This window comes from Macrobrachium nipponense, chromosome 15 (genome assembly GCF_015104395.2).
Source record: "Macrobrachium nipponense isolate FS-2020 chromosome 15, ASM1510439v2, whole genome shotgun sequence".
In the NCBI taxonomy this organism is placed as follows: Eukaryota; Metazoa; Arthropoda; class Malacostraca; order Decapoda; family Palaemonidae; genus Macrobrachium; species Macrobrachium nipponense.
In genome coordinates, this window is record NC_087208.1 from 9942788 (window position 1) to 9955484 (window position 12697).

A 12697-nucleotide genomic window follows, 5' to 3' on the forward strand; every position below is an offset into this window, starting at 1 on the left:
GTAAAAAGAAAGGGGGATGTTCCAGGTATGGAAGACCAAGAACGAACCCATCACGAGGCAGGACCATGCCGCCATGCTTCCGACCCCGAGAACGTATTTATACCTAAAAAACGGCAAATACTGTCTCAGGGACGGAAAAAACGCACTAACCGTAAATACTGAGTACTTAACTTAGCTGCTGCAATAGCTGAACGCTCCATTATCGAAAATCCGAAGAAAGGGCACAAAAAACACAGAGAGAAAAATAGCACTTGTGACTCGTGCGGAGCTAACGAAAAGGATGACCACCAGGGTACGCAGCAGTCGACAGCATGGGATGGAGTAGTAGTAGTACGAGCTGCTCACCCTGCCTGGGTCGGCTCCCCTCTTGGAGGGATTTGGTAGTGGGAGATTTCTATTGGCATTTGGCTCGTGGTTGTGGTCTCACTCGCCTAGTGTTCATACCGACACCCTCCTGGAGGGTGAGCGAGTCAGTTATACTGACCTTTTTCTTTATTTTATTTATTCTCTGGTATGTGTTAGTACATTTACCCTAGAAATAATAGATTAAAGGATATTTCGCGCAGCGACACGAGCTGAGCCCAGGAAAATTAATTTTTTTTTTATAAAAAAAATACCAATAGATAACTTGTATAGGTGGCCACGTACTCTTCCGTGCAGGGCAGACACATGTATGTGCGAATAAGAAGCGTTTCGAACACTTGACAAAGAACGAGAATTCCTCGGAGTCGAACCCCAAACAGCATCAAGGGGAGGGGAAGACGAACACTCCGGCTACACTACTTCTGCATTCGCAATCTTCAATCTCTTCACAGGCGCCTTGAGATCTTTACGACGACGAACAGGTCCTGGCGCTGAAGAAGCGGAAGAATCAACAACATGCACACGAACGTGCGAGGTTGCAACACACTTGCAACTTGAAGCAGAGGACAAAGCAGCCAATGCAGATTGCACAGGGAATGAAACACTATCACTCACAGGAACACGGCATGCCACTCCTCACTCTTAGACAAAGAAAAGGCAAAGTCCTTAACCTTCCAAAGCTTGATACGCCAACACGGCGGAGATGGGGGAGAAGGAGAGGAAGACAGCACTGGCTCCTTACACAAATCTCTTTGTAGGAGGAGGAGGTGAAGCAACACGCTCGGTCCCAGTCTTCCCAGCCGACATGGCAGCAAACCCATCTTCCAATCTCTTAAGAACCTCCTGACATAAAGCCTCAGACGGATCCGCAAGATCAGTCTGAGGCTTTAGGGCACAGACAACACGGAAGGGAAATGGAGCATACTGGATAGCAGCAATGATGTCACGGGAGCAAATGATGACAACACAGAAGAGCGAGGCAGCGCAGCAGCCCCAACTGACGACGTTGACATCGCAAGGAGAGACGACACTGAGGGAACTGGGAGTGACGTCATCGATGGAAGTGATGTCACTAGCGGCGCTGACATCACGGCTTCCCCTCAACCTGAGGAAGCGGCAGGCATCACTGGCGGAAAGATACAAAATGGCTGACCCCGTGATGTCAACAGAGGCACTGACATCCTGGCTTCTCCTCAACCCGAGGAAACGGCTAGCGTCACTGGCAGAGCAATACAATATGGCTGACCCTGGCTACCAACGAAGACGAGGCCAGGAGGAGCGGGGAGAGCTTGGGTAGCCTGAGGGGGGAGGCGAGCATCCATGGAATGCATCAGCGAACCCTCCAAGGAGGGTGAACCCCGTAGCCCAAGCAACTCCCAGAGCGCCACCATTTTGGACGCCTCCGAATCTGAAATAAAAGAAACTGATGAAAAAGTCTCCTCCCTCGCGGGAAGTAAATTAACTCCCGAGGAAGAGGGGGCGACATTACATAAGTCAGCCTGAGGGCCTCCTGATACTTCCAACAACGAATTGATGGAAGAAAAGGAAGGAGACAAAGGCACAGCAACACTAGCATCATGGGGTGTGACTGCGGCAAAAGACAAGCTTCGGGGCAAGGAGATGAAAACCCCTCCCACAAAGGAAGGGTAGAAACTCTACGAATACTCTCTCTTACTATGAAATAACTTCCACTGCTCTCTAGGTCATGCACGACATTCTGGGCAGGGATTCGTTATGGTACAAACATTAGCATGACACCGTTGGCGCGGCTGAGAAGGAGCAGAAGAAGCCATAATACAAGCACTCACGCACACACACAGAATCACAAGTGAAATGGGAAATGGACAATGAACCGGGTAAAAGGCAGAGAGTGGGCAACCGCGACTCCCACCCAGGCGGTTAAGAAAAAGACTGAACGCGGTGGTGTGGGTGCGTGGTCCTTGACCAGTTTTCACCCGATATACGCATGCATTGCTAGGTCTCACAAGATTCTTTGCTTTTCATCTGCGATTTAACCAGATCCAGCTAGCTGCTAGAAAATGATCCTATTGTTAAGACCTCATGTTTGTAGCTATGAAAAATACAAATTGTCTTAGAAATTTGCCATTTTAGTGGAACTTAAGGAAGTTATATAGTAAATTAATGTTTTTTATAAAAATACTTTAAATGCAAATGTTTTCAGAATTTTGATCTAGGAGAAATGGGAAGACGTATGTATAGTCCATCAGTCTTCCATCGAAGTTACCTTCATTTAGCATGTTTATAATATTAATTTGATATTATATTCCAGGCGAGTTGTTTCTTGGCATCGACCATTTTGTGTTGACCTTCAAGAGGGAACTTTCTCACTCCTTCGTACATTCATCGAGCAGTATTGTATTTTTGATGACCCTGAGCAACCAGTTACACCATTTGCATCCCTAAGGTAAATTATATCTTTCGTGATGTTTTATATTTGTGATTGATATTTGTGAGTTGCCTTTTTTGTTTTTTGTTCATTCCAAGACAGAGAATGTATTCTGACGGTGCTTCACTAAATTGGATTCAGCACTGTACATCAGCCTGTTAGTTGACTGCAGGTAGTAAATTAGGCTAATCAGAGCCATCCAGCTTTTTAAGGCAGTTGTATACCATCAAGTGATAAGTGTCTTCAGTAAAAATTATTTCTTGTAGGCAGCTTCTTTGTGTACTAGATTGCTCATAATTGGTGTTAATAGTATACTATCTGTAGGGTTATATATCAGACCTTATTAGCATTGTTCTCTTAATTCTATTTGCAGTTGTTGGTTAAAAATTTTTTAGTACTTTTTATAAAATATGCCATTTTTTTCACGCACCCATCAATGATGAATACAGGCAGTCCCTGGTTTACAGTAGGGGTTCGATCCCTGAGGTCGCTGTAACCCGAAGATCATATTAATATAGTGGGAATAAATAGCACTTACAGCCCCATTATGCCTCTGTAAGCACCATAATTATGGGTTACAGCACCGTAAATTGGGTGACGATGCCATAAACCCACTTATAGCACCAAAGAAATTGGGGTTAATGGCACCGTGAGCTTATCGCCTTAAGTCCAGAATGATGTAACCCGAGCATATCATAACCCGGGAACTGCCCGTAGCCATATTCTATACAGTGGCTCTACAGCCACACCAACTTCCTAAATCCTGTAAACAAGCACCTGCTGCAAATTCCCAGACTACACTTTGCCATCTCATTGCATAGATGTATTCATCTCTGCCAACTTTAACCAAGGGATAATAGAGGAGAACAATAAAATACCAGGAAATAAATGAAAAAATCAGAAAAGAATACTGACAGAGAATAAAGACAATTCTGAAGCCAAAACAACTCTGAAAACATGGTTAAGGGGGCCGGCCGGAACGCCTATATATGGAGGTATAGGGCGAAAAATGCAAAGTCATGAAAAAATTCATGGAGCTTCATATGGCAATTGAGAATACGTATACGAAATATTTCGTCAAAATTCCTCTTACTTTCGTAGTTACAGGGTAATTAGTTAACGTAACTCAATAAGCCTAAAACGTTGATCCGTACAAGAAAATGCAATATTTCCTCTATTATCGTAAATTTTGATAATTATTGTCAAAGAAATTGGGAGAAATGGTATCTGTAGACATTCCCCGAGTCGAGAAGGGAGACTTCAGTCAGCTACCAAGTCCAACCATGATTCAGTGTGAGCACAAACGTCAAGTAGTCTACACGTTCCATTTCACCTCTGACATACGCCTGCTTTTATGTATGTTTATGTATGTTTCGGCAAGAATTTCATCATGCCAATGAGGAAAAGACAAGGAAAACATCTCGCTAACATACAGACGAAGAAAAATCGCTCAAGTATTATTACAGAATATCATAATATATGCGTAGTTAGTGAAGAGAGAGGGGAGGGTTGCTTAGTAACGCCCCCGTCTTGCTTGACAGCACACGTCACACTGTGCCCAAGGCTACGACGATCTTTGAGCAAAGAGATCTTCATGTATGATAAATAACAAAGTTTTGGTTTTTTAAAACCCAAAATGGAATATGAAATTCATAATAATCATGATTTATTAAATTGTCTTTGTAAAAAAAGAGTACGCCTTCAAGTTTCACCTCTTGACATTCTCTTGCATTTACGTTTGTTTATCTTTGTTTCGGGCAAGAATTTCATCATGCCAAAGAGGAAAATACAAGGAAAACATCTCGCTAACATACAGAAGAAGAAAATTCGCTGTAATAAGCCGAGTTAGCGAAGGGGAGAGAGAGAATTGCGTAGGAAGGAGTGCCCCATCTTGCCTCAAGCAGTGCCCCAGGCTGCGATATATGAGCAAAGGGATCATCATTTATGATTAAATTATGATAAATAAAATAGTTTTGGTTTATTAATACACAAAAAAGAAATATACATTCATAATAATCATTATTTATTAACATTGTCTTTATAGAAATACGAAGGAAAACTTTGAACGCCCGTATCTCAAAACTATACTTATTGACCTTCAAAATCTATCTTCTCACTTAGTTTTGAAGCTATAACATTGAAATTTGGTATATAACTCAGAAAGATATTATAGAAACAATCAATAGAGCCCTTTTTTTCCAATTTTTGTTTTGTATTTTTTTAAAAAAAATTTTTCTCCTGATTTATAGGGTTTATTTTTTTACCATATTGAAAAATTCATATCTTGCAAAAAAATGACTTTTAGAAAAAAAACTCTCCATTCGATTGGAGGTCTACATCAGGTCTATGTATGGTAGTAATCCCAGGTCTTAATATTAAATATCAAGGGAGGAGATAGAATTTGAAAAATGGTTATTTTCGGGATAAATCGGCCCTGGCGTCACAAAACCGAAGGTCCGAGGCAACAAAATCATATGCGGTTTGGAGATGTCCCAAGTCACCTTATTAAGTGGTATGAATATCAAAGTCCTGTCCTTAAAAAAGGGCATTAGCCGGCCGGCCCCTTTAATGCCCTAAGCATGTGGGCAGTGCCAGTGATCAGTGATCAGGTACAATGGTGCAATAGTGGAGTGGAATAAGTCAGCTCCACAACATAGATTAAAAGACTAGAAAGATAATGTACATGTACACACTACATAGAAGAGGAGGAATTGTATCAAAACTGAAAGCAGAGACTAGGACAATATTTGAAGACCTGTAAGGATGAATGGCTAAGAATTGCTGGGACAGAGACCTGATTAAAGAGGAAGGAAGACCAGAAAAAATATAAAAGAAAGAACAACAAGGAATAGAATAGAAGAAGGGCACAGGAAACCCGTGCATGGACAGTTCATATGACAAACAGTTGTCCAACAATGAAACATGGCAGTGGCTTCAGAAGGGGAACGTAAGAAACATAATTAGTAACAAGACACTAAGGGGCCCAAACACATTAACTAGAACTGATTCTGATCACCAAAACCAAAATCAAAGTATCACTCATAGATGTCACAGTACTGAGGTGCCGTAGGGTGGAGGAGAAACAGAGAGAAAAAATATAATAGTGCCTAGACCTGCAGATTGAATGGAGAAGGCTGTGGGATATGCCATTAGGGGTAGTTCCCAAAATCCCTGTGAAAGAAACCTTGGTGAACTGAAAGCCAAAGTAGCTTTACGACTTATGCAGAGAGTGTGTTACTAAAAACTCAACAAATAATAAGGAAAATGATGGACTCCTAAGGAAGCAGGGTGCAACCCATAACCCTACACTGCAAACTACCATTCCGGATATGTAGTGTATGATAGACAAAAATAATAGTACAGGCAATCCCTGGTTGTTGGTGATTCGGTTTTATCAGGTATGTTTTGGCTCTGATACATACCTAACAGAAGCCGTAATGTCCGGTTATCAGCACCGATAAGCACCGAAAATCTCCATTTGTTCCGACACGGCATACAAACCTTCGGTCCTTTTACAATAGGAAGGTACTAGCGGCAGCTGGATAGGTCGTAAGCTTTCGAACAAGGGGTTCGGTAGTTAACTGCTTGTCCGACAGGCGCGCAGTCGCGCGACTGGGAGGTAAACAAACCACTTTGTTTTGCTTTCGGCTCACAGTGGATGGACGTGTGTGTTCGCTCTCTGCCCGCTGCTCGTCGTTTGCTTTCTAAGTTTGGTTGTAATTGTGTATGAAAGAGTATTGTAAGTACAATTATTCTCTCTTTACATATTAATTACGGCTTCAAGTGAATAATGATGGAATCTCCTCGCCTCGCTACCCCAAGGAGACTTTGCCCGGGTATCGAAGGGCGCAAATGCGGGAAGTTCAGATCATTCCCGGAGATTGACCCTCATATTTTGTGTGCTCGGTGTCGGGGGCGCGAATGCACCCGGGCCGAGCCCTGTGATGTATGTAATGACTGGTCGGAGGCGCAGTGGACTTTGTATGAGGGCAGGAAGAAGCGAAGGCCTGCAAAGGAGTCGTCGGAAAGCTCTCCCGCGACTCCTTTGGTGAAGACACTTCGTCTTCTTTCCTGCCGCTAACCGCTCAACTTCCACGTCTCGCGCCTTCCCCTTCGGGGGGGGTGTCTGGGTCCTCTCCTCTCCTGACGTGTCGAGTGTGGAGGAGGGCGCTAGATACCCTGACGTAGAGTTGTACTCTGGGTCCTCTATCCGCTCGTCTTCGCAGCGAGCGGGTAGAGAGGATCCTTCTAATCACCCGACTTTTGCCTCCTCAGGTGCGGTTGCCGTGAAGGATGACCTCGGACAGTGTGGGCATCGTTGGGGCTGCAGGGCGTGCCGAGTGTCCAGGGGCTGCTCTATCATCTCGCTGGCTCCGTGGCGGTCACTCATGCAACGGTCCCAACCACCACCACGACCCTTACAACACCCGGCTACGCGTCACCTCCTCACCTGGTGTACACCCAGCACGCGGTCTCTGTGACACCCACAACATCGGTGCAGGGGCCAGTCGCCGTAACTCGGGGGAGTGTGATGCCGCCACCTGGGTTTGCCGTGCTGCCGCGACCGGGACATTCATGTGCCCGAAGAGCTCGCCCTCCCCTGGACCTCCCACCGGTACCGAGGACGTCTGTGCCGCTGGCTTCGACCACCTGGACCTCCCACACAGCCTGCCGTACCTGCCGTGACCACCGCTGCTGTTCCTGTTTCCTGCTCCTGCCGTCTCGACTGCCGTTCCTGTGATGCTCGCACCTGCTGATGTTGTTCCTGTTCCTGGCGCCGCTGCTCCCGATGCTGGTCTGTCTTCGGAACAGGTTACGTCCGGGCCCTGTTGCTTCGGCAACAGCAGCCCCGGCTCCGTCCTGGATGACAGGAAAACCTGGAACGTCGGTCCTGAGGAGGTGACGAAGAAGAAGAATGAAGAGGAGGGAAGGTGTCGTCGTCGTCTTCATCGTCTTCTTCGTCGTCGTCGTCGTCTGCCGCCTCTTCCCCTTCTTCTTCTAAGGCCCCACCGCCTAAGAAGAAGAAGGTTGCCTCCCCCCCCCCTAAGAAGTCCCTTCGGGAACTTCTAAGGGCCGTCTCGCTCCGGTGAGACTGGGGGGGTTCTTCCGCTGGTCGCCCTGCTCCTCGGGAGCAGGACCCGTCTCTTCTCCCGCAAGGAAGAAGACTACGGGGACCAGAGGGGTGCCGGCTAACACCGGCACTTCCTCGCCTGCTGTCAGTGGTTCGGCCACAGCCAGCAGGATCCGGCTCGGCCGCTCGTTCGTGCGGAGACGGTACCGGTGTACGGTCGCCTAACAGTGACCGTGCAGACCAGGAACCAGACCTCTGAGTCCGCTCAGCGTCTGGTTCACGGCACGGAGCGGAAGACTGGTGACAGCCGCTCACGCGGCTCTCACCAGACCAGCTCTCGCTCTCACGGCGAGCAGCTGGCTACCCGGGCGGACGTGACGGTCCATGACCGGCCACGGGCTGAGGCTGGGAAGAGGTCCCCCCGTTCGCCGGCACCCCAGCCACGGCTGGTACCAGCGAACTGACGCACCGTGAGGATACGCACCGATCCTCACAGTGACAGTGGAGCTCGCCGGTCGCCTGACCGTCGCTCTCGCAGGAGAGCGATCGGGTACGGCGACCAGTCACCAGCTCCTCTGACACACGAGACCGGGGCCGCTGTTCTCGGTCCAGCCGTTTCTCCACAGCGAGACGGCTCGACTAGGCTGCAGCTCGATCACCACCGCGGGTTGGCGATCGCCTGCAGTCCTCCAAGCCCACTGGTTCTGCCAGCGAGCGAGGAGGAGCGTTCCAGGTCTGCCTCTCCCATAACCTTCAAGCCTCCTCGGGTTACCACCGGGAGGGGCGAGGTATTGATGAGTGATCGTGAGGGGTGCGCCCCTCAGGATCCCGCCACGTCGTCGTACGTACCAGGCTCGGTTCTCGGACCAGCCAGGGTCGTACGCACAGGTGGTTGGAGGAGACGAGAGGGGGCTGTCGCTGCTCCTCTCCGTTGAGGGAGGAGGGTCTCGGGAGATGCTCCTGTTTGAGGGACTGGGACGGTCCGACTCCACAGGATGCTATCACGCCCGAGATCCAGAGGAACTTTGCCGAGGTTATTGCGCTGATTCGTCAGCACAACGACCTCGGGGAAGGATCGCCGCTCCCACCATCCGAGCCCACGTCCCGGCTCGAGTCGTTCTGGGGCCCGAAGAGGGAACCCAGACCGAACGGTGGGGGGTTTTGCCGCGTTCACAGCTTGCGGACTCAGTGCTGGACCAGGTTGAATCGCTTGTCTCCGGGCAAGACGGTTCGCTCAAGTCTGGGCAGGTCGAACAAGCTGCTTCCACCTCCTCTGCTCACGACAGCGGCGGTTTACGTGCCATCTGAAGACCCGATGCCGCCCAAACAGGTCAACCCGGAGTTAGCTAGCTGACTCCGGGTGTGTCTCTGCAACAGCTCCTGTTCCGAGAACCTGTGGTTCTCGCAGCAAGCAGTAACAGGCTAGGCCTGGAATCTACCGCCATGGCAAGCTTCCAGGCCGTCTCCTGGCTAGATCTGTGGTCCCTCACAGTATCTAAGGTCGCAGCCAACTCCGGGGGAATTTCTCCCGAAGAGAGAGGACTCGGCCTTCAGGAGACTTTGCCAGTCTGGGGGTGGGGGAAGAGCCATCTCCTTCCTTGCCCACCAGACGGTGAACCTGTGGGCCAACCTGGTTCTCCGACGAAGGGACGCTGTCCTTACTCGGGTTTCCAGGGCGGCCGGGCGTGAGGCGGCGTTAGGGCTTCGAAACGGACCTCTACGGAGTTCCACGTCTCTCTTCCCAGGAGAGATGGTGGACGCTGCGGTGGACAGACGGCGCACTGATGACAGTGACCGTCTGGTTCACCAGCAGTCTCGAAACGGGTTCTGGGCAGCCTCGGACTGCGGCCAAGTCTAAGAGCTCGGCTAGCGCTTCCTCGGCTGCTAAGACGGTTGCTGCGTCGAAGCCCCGAGGAATGACTCTGTCCTTCTTCGACTTCTAGCAAGGGGAGCCGTAACCAGCCCTCCTCCCAGCCCTCCTCATCCCGTGGAGGCTCTGGGAAGAAGTCGAAGAAAGGGGGGAAACGCTAGGGACGGCGTTCTCCCTCACCTGCTGCCGGAAGTGGGGGGGTGCCTGGCCAGCCATTGGGCAACTTGGCAGCGCTACGGCGCCGAGACCTGGATTGTAGATGTCCTTCGGGAGGGATATCTATTACCCTTCGAATCTCGGCCACCCGCCCTCACCTCCAACCCGTCCAACAGCAGTCGTACGTTCCAGGGTCATCGAAGGACGTAGCACTCAGACAGGAGATCAAGACCATGCTGAGCAAGAGAGCGTAGAGATCGTCACGGATCAGTCACCGGGCTTTTTACAGTCGACTCTTCCTTCCGGTGGAAAAGTCTACGGAGGCTGGCGCCCGGTGATAGATCTCTCTCCCCTGAACGTTTTGTTCGCAGACCCGGTTCACGATGGAGACGGCACGCTCAGTGCTCGACTCCATCAGGGAGAACGATTTCATGCTTTCATTGGACTTGAAGGATGCGTATTTCAAATACCCATTCATCAGTCCTCCAGAAAGTACCTCCGCTTCATCCTCGACGGGACGGTGTACCAGTTCAGGGCACTGTGCTTCGGTCTCTCAACCGCCCCACAGTGTTACGCGAGTGTTCACTCTGGTGTCTGCTTGGGCCCATTCGCACGGGATACGTCTGATGAGGTATCTCGACGATTGGTTAGTCCTGGCGAGCTCCCGCTCGCAGTTGCTACAGGACAGGGATCGACTGCTCGAGTTCTGTCGCGATCTGGGATCGTTGTGAACTTCGAAAAAGTCCGATCTCGAGCCCAAGCAGAGGATGAAGTACCTGGGTATGCTGATCGACACGGTAGCAGGGCGAGTCTTCCCCGCAGACTCGCGGATCAGCAGATTCAGGGAGGCAGCCAACCAGTTCCTGTCTCGGCAGGAACAGGTAGCTCAGCGATGGCAAGTCGTGATCGGACACCTGTCGTCACTCGAGAAGTTAGTCCCTCACGGGCGTCTTCACCTGCGGTCTCTTAGGAGACTAAAGGAGAGTTGGTCACAGGCGACGGATCCCCAAGCTTTCCAGGGTCACTGACACAGGAGGTGAGGCAGGACCTAGCCTGGTGGCTCGACGACAGGAACCTCTTAAGAGGAGTGCCACTGCGCACTCCCCCCCCGGACATGCAGCTGTTCTCAGACGCATCGACCGAGGGATGGGGCGCACACCTGGAGGAGTGCTGACTTCAGGAGTGTGGGACGAGAACGACAAGCACCTTCACATCAATGTTCTGGAACTCAAGGCAGCGTTCCTCGCTCTCCAAGAGTTTCAGGACCGCTTGATGGACACTCAGTGGTGATGTGCGACAACACCACGGTGGTGGCTTACGTCAACAAACAGGGGGGCCTAGTGTCTCTCCCGTTGTACCAGTTGACTCGGCAGGTGCACGAGTGGGCTCAGGCACACTCAATAGAGCTGTCGGCACGCTACATTCCAGGGAAGAGGAATGTAGTAGCAGACACGCTCAGCCGTCGGGATCAGGTGATAGGGACCGAATGGTCTCTACACCAGGACGTGGCGGAAAGGCTCTTCGACCTGTGGGGGCGACCAGTCGTGGATCTGTTCGCCCACCCGGCACAACAGGAAGCTCCAGGTGTTCTTCTCGGCCGTGCCGGACCCATGGGCAGCTGCAGAGGACGCTCTTTCAACACCCGTGGGACAACTCTTCGCCTATGCCTTTCCCCCGTTCAGCCTGATTCGCAAGGTGATCAGTCGAGCGCTGGTCACCCCGAATCTCAGGATGATCCTGGTGGCTCCCAAATGGCCACAGGCCATTTGGTATCCGGACCTGCTGGCTCTTCTCGCAGGAGAACGAGAGAGATTCCCCCTTGGCACAACCTTCTCAGCCCAGCCACACGTCGAGCGGTACCACCGAGCAGTCCAGTCCCTACGTCTTCACGGCTGGCTGTTATCCACCATCTCTTGCGAACGAGAGCTTTTCTCGTAGCGCAGCAACAGAGATGGCTGGAAACGTCCGTCAGTCCTCTGCAAGCTGTGTACCAGGGGAAGTGGGCCGTCTTCTGTGGTGGTGTCGTAGACGGGGTCTATATCTCCTCTCAGAGCCACTCTTCAGCAGGTAGCGGATTTCCTCGTTTTTCTTCGCCGAGAGAAGCTCCTCTCAGTCCCCACAGTTAAAGGATACAGAGCCGCCTTGGCGCTCGTCCTGAAAACTGAGGGGGTTGGACATCTCGAACTCGTTTCGAGATCTCCTTGCTTATGAGGAGCTTCGAAAGGTCTTGCCCACCCAGGGAACTCAGGCCCCCAGCTGTGGGACGTGACCTCTCGTCCTTAGGAGTCTGACTCGAACACCGTTCGAGCCACGAGAGTCGTCAGACAGGGATCTGACCCTCAAGACCCTCTTCTTGCTGGCCCTGGCATCGGCTGAAAAGAGAGTAGGGGAACTTCATGGTCTTTCCTATGATGTACGACCACTCCAGGGGATGGGGATCCGTGACGCTCGATTTCGTCCCGAACTTCGTTGCGAGACTCAGAAACCGTCAGTCCCTGATGACAGGTTCGAGTCATTCACGATTCCCTCCCTATTGGACTTCACCGATAATGATGCGGATGAGATGCTGCTTTGTCCTGTGAGGGCGCTACGGCGCTATCTGAAGAGAACTCGACCACCTCAGGCCTGAGTGTCGACGCCTCTTCGTTAGCACCGGGGTCAACCCAAGAAAGAAGTATCCAAGAACACTTTCATTCTGGCTGCGTGAGGTCATCAGGAGGGCGTATGAGGCTGATGGTAGTGACGACATCCGTACGTCCCGTCCGAGAGCTCACGAAGTCAGAAGTATTGGCCCCTCGTTGGCGTTTCGCAAGAACTTCTCCGTGGCGCA

At 50.7% G+C, this 12697-nt stretch overlaps 1 protein-coding gene across 1 annotated transcript in view; it reads left to right on the plus strand.

Moving 5' to 3' along the window:
* LOC135226952 (probable E3 ubiquitin-protein ligase HERC1) overlaps positions 1-12697 on the plus strand; it is a 448279-nt gene that overhangs the window by 400944 nt on the left and 34638 nt on the right. The window contains exon 16 of the mRNA XM_064266635.1: positions 2654-2788. Within this exon, the coding sequence (XP_064122705.1) occupies positions 2654-2788 (135 nt within the window). The remainder of the gene's footprint in view (positions 1-2653; positions 2789-12697) is intronic.